Source organism: Aythya ferina (assembly GCF_964211825.1).
Source record: "Aythya ferina genome assembly, chromosome: 1".
Classification (NCBI taxonomy): Eukaryota; Metazoa; Chordata; class Aves; order Anseriformes; family Anatidae; genus Aythya; species Aythya ferina.
This window is the reverse complement of record NC_140296.1, coordinates 57,705,770-57,721,087: the sequence shown is the minus strand read 5'-3', so window position 1 is coordinate 57,721,087 and position 15,318 is coordinate 57,705,770. Positions and strand designations below refer to the sequence as shown.

Here is a 15,318-nt window from a genome sequence, read left to right as displayed (position 1 = left end):
GCAGCTTTTATATGTAACATCTTCCTTTCCTACTCTTAAAATTAGGCAGACAAGTTAGTTTATAGATGATGTCAATGCATATCAGAAAAAGAGATAGTGCTCTCTATCTCGAGAAGACGTGAAGCTTGGAATGTTTTTTTGTTGGCGCTGTTTTTCTGGTTGTTTTAAACACAATAAATTAATTCACAATCAGTCAGTGGGATGAATGAAGCTTAGTGCCTTCCTCTTGACTTTTTCACAGTACAGGACTGAATAGAAATTACAACCTCTCTTAGGGTTTAGAGCTACACCTCTCAATTAAGCAGTGAAAGGGGGGACAAGCTTGAGCACTGGACTTGATCATTCACATAACTGAACAGCCAGTTTTTGTTTTAGACTCTTGAACTAGCAAGGTAAGTCTACTGTATCTAAGCAATAAATGTTACCCAGTATTACTTGACCTCAACATCAAGGAGATTATCCCCATAATCACTAGAGTTCAGCATATGCTGAACTCTCTTTCTTCAAGAAGTTACAGCCCCTGTTTGAAAGGGAAAAACTAGTCTGTATAAACAAGCAGTAAAACTGAAGAGAGAATGAATGGCAACACAGGATAATTAAAAAACGTCAGGGAGCTGTTAGAGACCTTTTCAAAATGAAGAAACAGATACATTCACTACTATAAGAAATGCACGACTTGGTCTTTTTTCTTAATCATCAGCATCAACCAAACAACAACAAAAAAAAACAAAACTCTCTCTTCCTCCCACCCCACCAATGTAACTTACTAAGACAGGAAATGCTTCAGTCACTGATCCTTTTTCAGGTAAGGATGAAAATTTATAGAACTCATGACTTCTATATGCTTTTTGTTTCACTAGCTGAACAGCATGAAGCACAAACTTTGCAGTCACATCAGATGAACACGAACATACTGTCACTTCTAGATGAAAAAGAAAAGTTTTGCTTCAACATCCATGAATTTTAGATGGGAAATGGAGATTCAACATAAAATTCACAAGATATTCATGGTTTTAGAAGTTATGCAGTACCAAAGTATGTACTGCATAACATACAAAATATTCATACGTGAATTATGCTTATCTACAAGTTATTTACTAAGACCCCTTCAGATTAAGGAAAACTAAGTTCAGAGAGATCAGTTAAAAGAAACATTACTCAACTAGATGTTATGAACTAAGCAGATAGTACAAGTTATAAAACTGTATAGCACAGATGGCTGCTAAATTTCAAATTAAGTTTTATCAGTAAACTTCAGTCCAAATGAAAGATTCTTTTTTCTCCTTGCAGAATTACGAGCTCCTTGCCCATCACCTTACATTAAGCTATCTTTCAATACTATGGCCATAAACACTAAAAACCAGGCACACAGATTGCATTTGCTCGTTTCTAAAAGATGAAGACTGTATTCCACCATAACAGAAACCATGAGATAACCCTCCCCAAAAAACCACTCCTGTAAGAGCTTAGAATCAAATACAGATTTTACATACTCATGGATCAAATGCTTAAGTTCTTTCTTAGGCAGAAATTGGAATGATTGGAGAACTCTGTCAACTGTGACAGATGTGATTGCTTATTTAATCAATATGCTCGTTTTCCTTACCAGCCCATGTAGCTCCCTGGGGAACATCAATGAAGTGCCTTCGGATTTGACCAGGTTTAAAATGAACGTCTGTATATACAAGGTCATAGCTTGATGATTCATCTACTCTGTACATCAAAAAGAAAACAGTAGTAATTAAACAAGCTGTGAAGCATTTTTTTCTAAAAAAGTAGTTTTAAATAAAAAACTCTCCAAACAGACTATAATTGAGGATATTCAGTCCCCAGCTCCCCCCCAGAAAAAAAAAAAAAAAAAAAAGCTGAATTTAAGCAAAACAGATTTAGAAAGGTGAAAAAATTGAGCATGTGGTCAATGTTAGGTGACACTCCTTTTGAGGCTATCACTGATACTCATAGAAGCATAGAATATCCCGAATTGGAAGGGACCAAAAGGATCACCAAGTCCTGTTCCTGGCTCCACACAAGACCACCCAAAAATCACACCATGTCTCTGAGAGCATTGTCCAAATGCTTCGTGAACTCTGACTCACCCAGTGCTGTGACCACTGCCCTGGGAAGCCTGTCCCAGTGCCCGATCACCCTCTGGGTGCAGAACCTGACCCTCCCCTGTCCCAGCCCCATACTGTTCCCTCAGGTCCCTGTCGCTGTCTCCAGAGAGCAAAGCTCAGCGCCTGCCCCTCCACTCCCCTCGTGAGGGAGCTGCAGGCCACCATGAGGCCTCCCCTTAGCCTCCTCTTCTCTGGGCTGAACAAACCAAAGGACTTCAAACTGCTCCTCATACCTCTTTTCCCCTCTAGACCCTTCACCATCTTTACAGCCCTCCTTAGGATGCTAATGGTTTCATGTCTTTCTTATTTTGTGGCACCCAAAACTGCACACAGTACTTAGGGGCAAGGCCACAGCAGCACAGCGCATATTACTACACTCCACAGAATAGTGAGTATCACTCATCTTAATAACTTAAGAAATGGAATACTGCCCACTCACAGCTTCACAGAGACATGTTAGCAAGTTAGCGAGGTCCCAAAGTGTTTTTAAATTTCTCCTCAGACATTATTTATGATATTTGTTTTTCTAGCTTCTATTTGTTCAGTGTCCAGAATGTAGTAATTGCCCCTATTCTTTCTGTTAAGCGTACAAGAACTGTACCAGTACAGGATCTAACAGCACAATGCACCTAAACAATTTAAAACACCTGTTCCACCACATTATGTAGATACTTTCTCCCCTGGTCTCCCCAACCAGAAACACAGCTGTACTTAAGCATAAAAACCAAAGGTTTTCAATGAAATTGAATTTCATGGTTGAGTGACTTTCCACTGAAGGGAGCAAAGGCATGTGAGTAGTAATATTTTTGTGAATGAGTTAGAGAAAAGTTTTTATTTCTTCCTCTGAGCAGATTGTTCACTGAATAAATTCAATAATCTCTCCTTCATTATCACAATCTTTGATGTGTTTAAAACAGTTAAGGCCATAACACAATACTAACTCTAAATTTCCTGTATTAATGTTATGGTGGAAGTTCATCCCAATTTCCACCTGCCAAATAACGTCCACTGCCTTTACAGACTCTAGTCCGTCAGCTAGAAGTGAAAAAACAAGCTCCGACTGATGAACACCAAAGAATATTCTTTTGAAAAAGTCAGAAATTATTCTGATTGATCAGAAAACTCCTGCTATTGTGACCAAGAACATGCTGCCTTCTGGTTGCCAAGACCAGAACAAAACGCGAACACTACTGGTGTCCAAGCCTGTTGCAAGAAACTTTCCAGAGCTCTGCTCCCTTCCCTATCAGTGTCAGTAGTAAATTCAAGAACTCCTAGAGGAAGAAGGTGAAATAAATGACAAAAGTAAACTGGGTACACAAAACTAAACTTAAAAAAAAAAAAAAAGTAAAGCTTAGATTTACTGACCTTGTTGGTATGACAACTGTTATTGGAACTCTGAACAGAGGACCTGCATTAGGCGTTGCTGTATCATATCCACACACCTGACAAAATAAGATACAGCCACTTAAAATCTTTGGTCAAAATGAAATTACAGGAGACAATATTGAACTACTTGACTTAGTTGCAGGGTGTTTTGAATTGTCAGAGATGAAACTATACATAGAGAACAAATTAATAATTTATTTCCATGTATACACTTTTATTTTTCAAACAGAGATACTTAAAATCTTCTTCACATCTGCCGTACGAAGTTGTATAAAGTAACTGCTGCTGAACCCTGAATTCAGCCTGTATAATATGGAGTGTGGCAGCATTTCTGTTCCATGAAGCATAAAGCTTTTATTTCCTTAAAATTACTTCTAAAAAAAAGTTGATAGAGGCAATGTGAAAATGGAAGAGCATACAGTCTTAAATAGAATACCAATATTTTAATACCTCCGTATAATGTACTCCTTCTCTCAGTCCACGTGGATCCACACGAATATTAATGTGTCGACACTGGTTCATAAGCTCTAAATGAGTAGGGCACTGGACCCATGGTGCATTTGAAGTTAAAGCTAAATGAAGCTGGAGAGATATTCTTTCAGTGTTTTCTGCCAAGAAACAAATTAAGAACAATTCATTAACAAGTTATGTACTCATACTCTACTGTAACAATATTTGCCATTAAAATGTACCCATCTCAAACAAATTCCTTAGTCCCCTGAAGTCAGATTCTCCAAAAAAGAACACTGATTATCATCTCTTAACAAAACAGTCAAACCTCAGTCAGTAAGCTAGTAAGCAATGCTTCAGTTGCCTATAACATAGCCTGGAAGCAGGTATAAGTATTCTTATGTAGATGCAAAGTCTTGCCTAATGTACAGAAATAAAATAAAAACCAACTACACTCATTCTAAACGTTACACTAATTATCAAATTACATTACAGAGCAACCTAAGTGAGGGTTTATGCTTATTAAAAGAATTACTGCCATAATATAGACTGACTTTGCAAACAGTCAATTTAGCTGATTTTGTGAATCAGCTTCTGTGTCGAAAAAAACATGGGTTAAAGCATAACTTCTATAAAAACACGTGGCCCTGGAGTTTAGGTGTTTTATTGAATAGAAGTCACCTTTATCCTGCTCTGAAGATTAATGATGTTTAAAAAAAAATTAAATGCTTTCTAGATTTAATTGACCTTAGCTTAACATTCAGATATTTAACTTCATATTTAACTTCATTGCATCTTTGTGAGGTACAGAAAAGAGTTCTCTATTATCAGATGTGCCTTCCACAGAGGTACCTCAGAAGCGGTAAGAGCTCAAAGAGAACTTCAACAGACAAACTGAGTACATGAGTCTTCCTTTATGTCCTTCCTTAAACCCTCTCAAACTTAGTCTCCTTGAAGACACCAGACAGCACAGAAATGGCCAAAAGGACAAGTACAAGGGAAACAATATCATGCTGCAAGCCAGTCACCCGTTACAAATATCTATGTTTTCAGATTTGCTTCCTACAGAAGAGCATGATGTGTATATTTACACATTATAGTATATAACTAGTTTATTTCTCAGTGTCATATTGTCAATTTAAAAAAAATATTGATTGCAATGCAACGGATCAAACAACTATGGTACTCGGAGTCAGTAACCTGTCTTATTCACATTATCTCTTCTCCTAAATAAATTCACCACACTGTCACATGCCAACCTTCTTCTGGATCACTGGTTTACAGGAAAAGAACTAACCTCAGTAACAAGCTCTCATATGGTTCATTTTTTGAATAAGATACAACTCCATTTCTCATGGAGGTGAATCTCAGGTGTTATTTAGTAAAATATAGCGTGGTAAACCAGTTTATGGAAAAAAGATGTCAAACCTATTTTGACTGGGACAAGTTCCTTACCCTATCAATAAATAACTAAAACGTGTATCAATTCCTGTATTACCTTTAGGTATATGTATGCTGATCCACTAATAGCTAGTGAACGAAATGCAAAGCTAGAATTTGTGGTCTTTAAATATCCAGATATTACTTAAGTTCTTTTGTAAATTCTTTGTCAAGAGTTATCTGCAAAAGTATCTCCCAAGTTCTACAATTTCAGGAAACATTAATGATATTTGATGATTTTTCTGTATTTTTCCAGTGTCCCACAATTTCACTTCAAACTTTTTTTAGAGCAGAGACACTTTTTTTCAGTGACAGGAAGCTTGAAGCAACAGACTCACCAGAAACACAGATATTTAATTGTAACACTCCTAAGATTAAATGGGAAAGTTGTTTACTTGCTTGCCTTTATTTACCAACAAATTTAGAATTGCATTTTTTCCTTCTATAGTATGAGACTTCTACCGCTCCTCACTGTCATGGCTTTTTTCGTTTAAAGATTACATTCCATTTTTTCCTCATACAAAACAAGCTCTTTCTTACCTGTATTCTCAGGAAAGACAGGTTCTATGCCAACCCCATGATCAGAAGGTGCAGCTATCTGGGCAGGGTCTCTGAGGTAGATTCCACGATTGCTTCCAACAGTAACAGTAAAGCCTATGTTACTTGTGAATGATGAATTCTGAATGAGGTAGTCATAGGCTTTATCAACCTGTTAGAAGACATTCTAAATTAACGCATTTCAACTTGATTGCATATTATCTGCTACATGCAGCATTCATCAGATGTAGCAACAAGCAGTGAAATAACTAACACACTGTCTATTAGGCTCATACTAATTCTACATTACATGATATTCAATACTAAAATGAGACAAAACTTTCAGCATGCAGCTGCCATATGGAACACTGAAATAGTTGAGAACATTTAAAGGAACAATATGACAAATTCCCTTTGCAATAAATTCATCAGAAGATGCACAGCAAAGGTTTCCAGAGATGACTCTGAAGACATAGGTCCAGTTCTACAATACCACTTCAGCACTCCTTCTCATACATGGAGCAAAAACTAGTCAAGCATTTAAACCTTTTATACAGTACTGTAAGTTAAACACTCGAACACACAAACAAGATAGGACGCCCATGTAAGATTTATATAATGATGTGAAATAAGCATTTGACTGTTTATTCTCTTAAACTCAGATGACAAGGTCATCTTTCTGTTTTGAAAAGAGACCCTTCTATACCTCACTTTCTATTCTACCGACTCCAAAAATCTTACACTCTTATACTTCAGCAAGCTACCTTCATCAGATTAGGGGACTCTCCTCTGAAACAAGCAGATGCAGTATAGCCTCAGTCTCCCAGGTCACAGTTTTAACCACATTTTAACACATGCTTTTACCACAGATTAGTAAATCATAAGATGCAACTGCTGCATTTCATTTTTCTTTGGCAATGTTTTTATTTGATATGGCCACCAATATGCTGCCTTCTGTACAAAACTCAGCATTACAGATATATTTAGAAGGCATCAGCTACTGGGTTCTAGCATCAGAAGAACATGAGTTTAGGGTTAAGCTCTTAATATCTGGCATCATTAAGCATGACAGAAAAATCTCAGTACCTCTGTCTGGCTAGGATAGAAGTGACTGCAGGCAAACATAGCAGCAGCTCTTTAAGAGCCTCAGCTTATGCACAGGGACAGTGTCATTCACAATGCCTTTATCATAAAAAGGTTTACACTGCAGATTTCCAAGCTACTTAAAAGACCACAGGATACAATGAATGCCCAGATTTTTCTACAGGCCCACTCACAGCAAGGTCATTGCAAAACTGCAGCTGTACCGCTTTGTGAACCAGCGTGGGTATCTATTTGCATTGCCCAGAACTTACAGTTCCAGCTTTTGCCTATAAAAAACAAGTTCAGCTCTCTGACAACAGCATAAAGACATTTTCAGACATTAAGACAGAATTTAGGCATCCACATCTGTATGTGGGTGACAAAAACCCACAACCTACTTTTATGTCCACACACCCTTTTGGTCAGTCTAGGAATGTGTCTAGTTAACACATATTCTAAAGAAACCAACTGCATGCAGAAGTGAGAGGAATATTTGATTCCTCCTCCCCTCCCACTACATTCCCTTCTTCACTCTGAATCAAATCTGCTAATCAAGTAGCATGGGAGCAAGCTGTCTGAGCTCATCTAGAAAACTTTGTTTTTTTGTCACTTTTCCACTGGCTGTTATGCTGGTCTTCATCTCCCCCCCTCCTTTTTTTTGGCTGGCAAGTACCTGAATAATACCATGTCCTTGTGCAAATACTTCTATGTTTTCAGCTTTCACTGCAGTATTTTCTAAGGCTCTTCTGACAGAATGAACAGTGTAATGAATATCATTAGCTTTGAGTCCTGAAATTAAAAATAAGGCTATTACTGGAAAAGAATTAAAAACTTGCAAGTAAGATTCTTTTTCTCTAAAAAAATAAAAAAAAAAAATGCTATAATCTCTTTACATTATGCAGCTGTATTAAAGATTATAGCCTATTACCTGACAGTACTAATGCAATGCCTCCACATGCATTAGGAGAAGACATGGATGTGCCGTTCATGAGTTGTGTTCCTCGCAGAGTCCAGTTTGGAACAGAAGCAATAGCACCTCCAGGGGCACTGATACTTACTCCAAGGGCTCCATCAGTGCTGGGGTAAAAACAGAATTGTTGAAAAACATTTTTTCTGCATACTTTATTTTCAAGTTATACGTGCACTTAAGATAATTTTAGCTTTAGGTAACATTTAGTTTAGGTAACATCTAGTATATTAATTCACTAAAACATTAACCCATTAAAACCAAGACAAAGCATGACATAAACTGCAACTTAAAATGTCAACTTAATCATCAGCTATGCTTGTTTTCTCAAAATTTTCTGAAACTGCCCCCACAGGAGCAGGCCCCGGGCTAGAGCTGCAGCCCGTGGAGAGGAGCCCACACAGGAGCAGGGGTCTGGGGGGAGCTGCCGCCCACCCGTGGGGGACCCGTGCTGGAGCAGTTTGCTCCTGGGGGATGGATGGAACCCGTGGTACGGAGCCGTGTGGGAGCAGTGCTTGAAGAACTGCTGCCTGTGGGCAGCCCCCACAGGATCAGTTTGGGAAAGCTGGCATCCCATGGGAGGGACCTCACGTGGAGCAGGGGCAGAGAGGGACCTGTGAAGGAGTGGCACAGATGAGCCATTAGGGACTGACTGCAGCCCCCTACATGTTAAGACTTTCCAAGAACAGCAGGTTACCTACGCTCTTCCTGTGGGAAAGACATATTGTCATTCTGGTATTAATGACCAATTTTTAGATTTTGAATAACCTAATATGAACCCCAAAGTAATTAATTTCTTCTTTTAGCATAACCTACCTAGGCCCTCTGGATGACCAAGTATATTGATTTGCTGGTAGTTTTTCTCTCAAAGAATATTCAGCAACCATCATATCAGGTGACACATAGGCACCAACACCTATTAAAAAAAACATTTTAGATGTATACTGTTACAAACTACAAGGCTGCCTCAAAGCAATCTGTATGAAATCATTCACACATGTTCACACAGCTCAGAGCCACTCCACCTCAAACAGATGGCCACATCCACACAGCTCAACTACCATGGCAATGAGACAGTAACTATATTCCTGTTCATCAGTCCAAAGAGCCTAACACATGTCAATGACTAAGTTGAAAGCCCGCTAAATTTTATTCTTAAAACAGTGTCAAGCAAACACATTACATCCTTTCAGGGTGACTGTTCCAAATCGTACACTCTGTTCTTGTTACGACTGAAGCGCTATCACCACTGTAGGAAACCACCACACCAGGCTAACTGAACCACATTTGACATGGTCCACATCCATGCTGCATGAACTAAGCCATCCAGCCAACTGTATTTTGTTTTTCCCCTCAAACAAACCCATCTTGTTCACTCCAGATGGAGGACAAGGAGCAAACTGTAGATCAAGAAATCCAGTCTCTGGAGTTATACAACAAAGAAGCTGGATTGACAGAGTTGATGTGCCGTAAGAGCAAAGCCAATGCAGTTCCCAGCTGTCCAAGCTCACTGGCAGAGCAATTGCAAATCAGATTTTAGGAAGCAATAAGTGTTAATTCTACTAGATGTCCTGAAATAGTCTCTCTCAAACCTTCAAGTCTACCTGCTGTACTGCCTGCACGAGAGATTTAACAAGTACCTTGAGTACTGCAGTAATGCTGCACCAGAGCATTTATACAAGATTACAACCAGGAAAAGTTACCCTTGAGAGTTACATGGTTTAGTTAAGTATCGTACCTCAATCTTCTACTGAAATACCAAGAACACATACTAGCCCATCTGAAAAGCCAAGTCTTTAAAAGCCAAGCCAGTAATAGCCTGTCACAGAAGTGGCACTGCAACTGAAAGAATTATTCTCCGGAAAGGATTTGTCTAGGTCATTTCACGGGGTTATCTGATAACCAAAATAAAAAGATACGCTTCACTCCAAATAGAAGGAGAGCGTACCAGGATATCTGATGAAGGCAGACAGACCATCTAAAACTGCATTTCTGACAATTCAGGATGTATTACAAGACTTTTCAGGAGACAAATGACAATCAAACTTGCTAATATTTTTACTAGTTACATTTACAAACAACTAAAGGTGCAAGCGATGTGATTAGACCGTTACAGTTAAAAAGAAACATTCTGTGCTCTTCAGATAGATCAGACCACAAAGATTTATTTTCCAAATTTTACACAAAGACATATCAAATCTACATCATCTGCCTCCACCACCTGTTTTCTGCATAGCTAAGTTCTTGAAGTGTAAGAAGATAATCTAAAATTTCTATACCTAACCATACTGTAAATGCCTCCCTTAAGATTAATCTTGTAGGCCAGTAGTATTTGAGAATTTTTTTAGATTTAGTATAGCAATCAATTTGTGATCCCAAACATGTAACAGAAGTGCACAGATTGACCGGACAGAAGCTGAATCCCGTCTTTTTTTTTTTTTTTGGGGGGTGGGGGGGGGTGTAGGAGGCGAGATGGGTTGGGGAGGAGGTGGTGGTGACGTACCTATTACACTAGATGTAGTGCCACCAGGACATCCGACTGTAGAAAGGCAAGGACCATTATTTCCTGCACTTGAAACATAGATTACGTTGTGTTTCCACACTGCTTCATTAATTACTTCACAAATTCTCCTAAAGTAAGAGAAAAGTCTTTAATCAACAATATGGGTTTTTTCCCCCCTACATAGGAAAACCACCACAATTCCTAAGCAGAATCTCTGCAGGACCAGTCAGAGGAATATTTTTCTCTGCTTCCCGTATCAGGCAAAGCTGTTTCCAGTACTGAAGTTATCCAGAAAAAATACATTCTATTTTAAAAGGGAGTAACAATCATGTAGCAACATTAAGTTTAAAATATGAAAACCCAAAGTATGAAATACGAAACCCAAACAAACAAAAAGCACACCGAACAAAAAAACAACACCACCAAAAGAATTCTTTAGTATTCTAAAATACTCCTTGTATTACAAACCCATAGCACTTTCAATATGTTTAGTTAATTTTTGAAGATATTTAGAAGAGTAAATCAATTGGGCCTGCACAATTCATTCTTAATGACAGAACATTTACACAAAACCAAACCTTTGAATTCCACTTCCATATTGTTAATGCTTTTTATACTAACCACTGCAGCACTTACCCAGAATTTGGCCAATGTGTTGCCTCTCCATAGCTATAGTTGACAAGATCACATTTGTATTTTATTGCTTCTATCATCTAATAAAGTAAAAAGAAAAATGAAAATACATATTAATCTAGAATAAGTCAGTTATGGAAAAGCAAAGAATGTTTCCTTAAACCGATCTACAGAAAAGGAATTATTTCTTTTGACTCTACAAAACATAGTGACTGAAGTAAATTACATTAAAAAGTCATTTTCCATATAACCAAAAAGAACAAAAACCCCAGTCCTTGAACAACCTTCTATACTCTAGTCTCAAGATATGTCTGAAAACTTATTTTTTTTTTTAAAGCTGGTAATAAAATAGGACAATAAAAAACAACCTATAAACAACTGAAGCAGAAAGCGTTCCACAGTATTCTACAATTAAGTTAAACTGCTGAGATTAATAATTTATCCAGTTAAATACCCACAGCTCTTATTAGACCAGTGCCAGTTTCCATTGTACTTAGTCTTGTATCACCAATCTTGATTGCAAGAATCTGAGCCCCAGGAGCCACACCATTTCTTTCTGGTTCTTCTGGAAAGTATCCAGCTGCGATACTAGCCACGTGTGTTCCATGTGCTCCTGAGCAAATGAGAAGCCATAGCACTCTGTGTTTATTGAACTTTATTTATATTAATTTAATACACTGTTGCTCAATTCATTTTCATTTACTGAACTATAATACAAATTACATTTAAATAGAGTTGCATTATACTAAGAGACAAGAGGCCAGTAAAGAACAGCAATTTGCAAAACAAAAACAGCTTTTGAGGGAGACAGGATAAGAGAAGGAAATATTAACTAATTAACTCCACTAACAGAAGTTACCTGACAGGCCCAACTTTTCCTACTCAAAAGTTACAAAAATTTTTATCTAAAATACCCAGATAGTAGGGCTTAAAAAAAGAATTAGAATTAAAACTGCACGTAACTATAAAAAGGAATTTCACAACATTATTACTTATTTAGAAACCAGAACTGTTTCTGTAGTTCTACTAAGATAAGACAGTTTCATAAGAAATTAGAATGTTTTTAAAATCAAATACATCCATACTACCTTAACCACTCAGGATATTTCCAAAACAAAATAGGATTGTACACAGAACGTACAAACATGGGATGAGAGCAGTTGGAGCTACAGCTAGTGACATCTGCCATCACATAGAAGTTCAGATAAACTGAAATAAAAACTAAGGTGCACATCACAGATGTTTTAATTAAGATTCTTAAATTATAAAAGCACAAAGGACAGCAATGAAATTCAGTAACCACCCTATATTTAAGAACAAAACAAAAAAAACTTATTTGAAATACAGTTCACTACTTTAATTGTATGCCAGTAAGATACATGAACACCTTAGTGTAACTAACTATAAATACACTAAGTATACAAACATATGGATAAAAAGACTTTCAGAAACAAAAATGCAAGCAAGTTTAGTAACATGATGTCCTTATGGGTTTACCACAGGAAATCTGAATACCGATTTTTAATTCCTTAGTAGTGAGTGCTATATTAATAAACCGCCTTAAGTCATTGCAACAAAGTTTTCTTAACATTATTTTCAGTTACCTCCACTTGTCACAATGGAAAGAAGGTTTCCATCATCATATATATTCACGGAATAATTCAACATTTCAGATGTTCCAAAAGATCCATATTCCTGAGCCTCTTTGTAGGTTCTCAGTACCGTACAGCTGCTTAAATCACCACTCTCAGTTGTATCTATGCAGGCTCTGTTGACAACAACAACAAAAAAGGTAATTTTCCATCTGCTAAATACTTCCAGGTATTCTTCATACAGGAGCAACACAAATGCTTGAACAGGCCTGGTCCTGTGTTTATGGTATCTTACCTAGCATCACAGAATGAGTTGGAAGGGACCCATAAGGATCACTGTAAACCCAGCCTTTCACTGATCCAGAAACAAAGTTCTCTAAACTGATTTTCAGATGCTACTAAATTCAAAATACATCTCTAAGTGAAGCCAGCATATGGACTTTTTTTTCTTTGAGGAAATTTTAGGAAAGCTAGCTGTTCAGTACCAGAGTACACAAATATTTTAAGTCTTAAATACTGGTTTGTATGATACACTAATCGTCAAGAAAAATGACATAATACATTCTGAAGTTTGTGCAGGGAAATTTATGCCTTTTAAAATTATTTATTTCCTACTTCCAATGGATGCTCAAAGCAATTTTATTCTTTGCCTCAGAGGAAAATCCCACAAGTTTAAACACAGAACTGTATTGATTTTAGTAAGACTTAATTCTATCTTCATTTAAGATCAAAACTTTATCATGATATAGTAGGGTTACTTTAAAGCAAATTTTAAGCCCTCTACAAAGACAGATGTAAAAATCAACACACTCCTTAATGCAACCTGTTGCTTTATATGTGAATCAAGACATTTTAGACAAGCTGAGATATTTACCTCCAGGTCTCACCATCATTCCATACTAAACAATCATATACTGGGCCAGGATCACTATATTTTTTCTCAAAAGAATTTAACAGTTCCACTTGATTTTGAAGTTCCTCCTTTATTAGCTTATTTACCTAACAAGACAATAAAAACACAGTTAAGAATATTTCTAAAATCTTTCTAAAATCATTACTGTGCAGGTATAAATCAGAAAGGAATATGGCTTATCACTGTAACACTATGCATTTGTTCCACTACTTCAACAAAAATGCAGGACTATCACAGAAGTCACAAATATCTAGAAGCTCAATGGTCTCCACCAATGCACTATTTATTCTTGGCATGGCATGTATAGTTATTTCCAACTTCTCTAACTATCATATTTAATGCCATTATTTTTTCTACAGATTGTTAAATGATATGGAACTGCCTGAAAGAACGTCTGATACTTCAACAAAAAAGTATTTAGCTTACAAAAGAAAGCGTGTTTAGAAGATTCCAACTTTAAGAACAACTTTTTTTTTTGAGGCTACCATCTAGAATTAAAAATAAAACTTAATAAAATATGGTACTTCGTATTTGAACTAATACTCTTTTCATATTTGACAACAAGTTTAGCAAGTCAACAACTTTAGGCAAATCAAACCACCCATCCATTTATTTTAAAATCAGTCAGAAGATGTATTTGTAAATTATCAGAAGTGTCTTTCTTTCACTCATGTAATAAAAATATTTGAATCCTCTCAACCAGGAACAAATCATAAACAACACGTTTACAAACTTATTTAGAAGCATACTAACCTGGGAGGGAGAACTATGAGCAGCATCAAATTCCTCTTGTTTCCTGCAGGCCTCTGCTAGAGCCAGCCTGTGAAGAGGATCCCAGAGCTTTTCCTTGCGTTCCTTCTGTAATATAAAACTCTGTTCCTCAATACATATGTCAAAGTATGAAGACTACAAAGCCATTTGCAAGTTCTGATTTGAGACACAACGTTTAAAAGGTTCAGTGTAATATTGGAAGTAAACAATTGCTACACAGGAAAAACAGGTATCAGTAATTTCTAGACTTTTTGCCTCAATGGACCTATTTAAGGAGGACCACTTGACCACCTGATGTGACGAACTTCACAGAAATCAGGTTAAGAACACCTCTCAACCTCTGGCACATGTTGTAGTTTTCTGAAAAATTTCCACATCAGAACAGTGAAGTATGACTATACACCAAAAGCAGAATGTGCTTTCTTACCTGAATCCTCTCTTTAAGAGCTTTAGGATAGATGTCATAACCGTTTTTTATGCCAATGTGATATTTGCCTGAAGGATTTACCCAGTTTGCTGGAATCTAAAAAAAAAATTAATGCAGAAACAGGTTAACTAATGGCATTACAAACAAACAAAAAAACATAAGCAAACAACAACCAAACCACTACTGTGTAAGGGAGCTTAGCAGAACAGACTATACTTTATGTATATCATAAATCATTATCAATTAATGTGGCACTGCAGTCAAAACATCTTTATCTGCTGCCCACTGTACTTTCAAAACACAGCTCCCCATTTTAGGTAGAGATCTAGGGCACTAATAGTACTATCAACAAGGAGAAACACTGTCATCAAGAGTTACTAGAGTTTGACAGGGACAAACATCTGAGTGTTTAACTTCTAATCTTGGTGTAGCTTAGGCCCTCAGCAGACCAGAACCATTATCCTTGATAACAACAGGAAAAGAGACCAACAGATTCACTCTT

The 15,318-nt window shown here is 37.0% G+C and overlaps 1 protein-coding gene across 2 annotated transcripts in view; it reads right to left on the bottom strand.

Annotated features, from left to right (window-relative positions):
* Positions 1-15,318, bottom strand: part of TPP2 (tripeptidyl peptidase 2) — a 46,443-nt gene that overhangs the window by 25,861 nt on the left and 5,264 nt on the right. For both annotated transcript variants that reach the window (XM_084506323.1, XM_084506324.1), the window contains exons 3-17: positions 14,817-14,912; positions 14,372-14,476; positions 13,580-13,704; positions 12,718-12,881; positions 11,572-11,726; positions 11,117-11,193; positions 10,481-10,608; positions 8,794-8,893; positions 7,939-8,087; positions 7,684-7,799; positions 5,931-6,099; positions 3,951-4,108; positions 3,480-3,556; positions 1,607-1,713; positions 768-922 (exon numbers count right to left, since the gene is read on the bottom strand). In XM_084506323.1, coding sequence (XP_084362449.1) covers positions 768-922; positions 1,607-1,713; positions 3,480-3,556; positions 3,951-4,108; positions 5,931-6,099; positions 7,684-7,799; positions 7,939-8,087; positions 8,794-8,893; positions 10,481-10,608; positions 11,117-11,193; positions 11,572-11,726; positions 12,718-12,881; positions 13,580-13,704; positions 14,372-14,476; positions 14,817-14,912 — 1,881 coding nt within the window. The remainder of the gene's footprint in view (positions 1-767; positions 923-1,606; positions 1,714-3,479; positions 3,557-3,950; positions 4,109-5,930; positions 6,100-7,683; positions 7,800-7,938; positions 8,088-8,793; positions 8,894-10,480; positions 10,609-11,116; positions 11,194-11,571; positions 11,727-12,717; positions 12,882-13,579; positions 13,705-14,371; positions 14,477-14,816; positions 14,913-15,318) is intronic.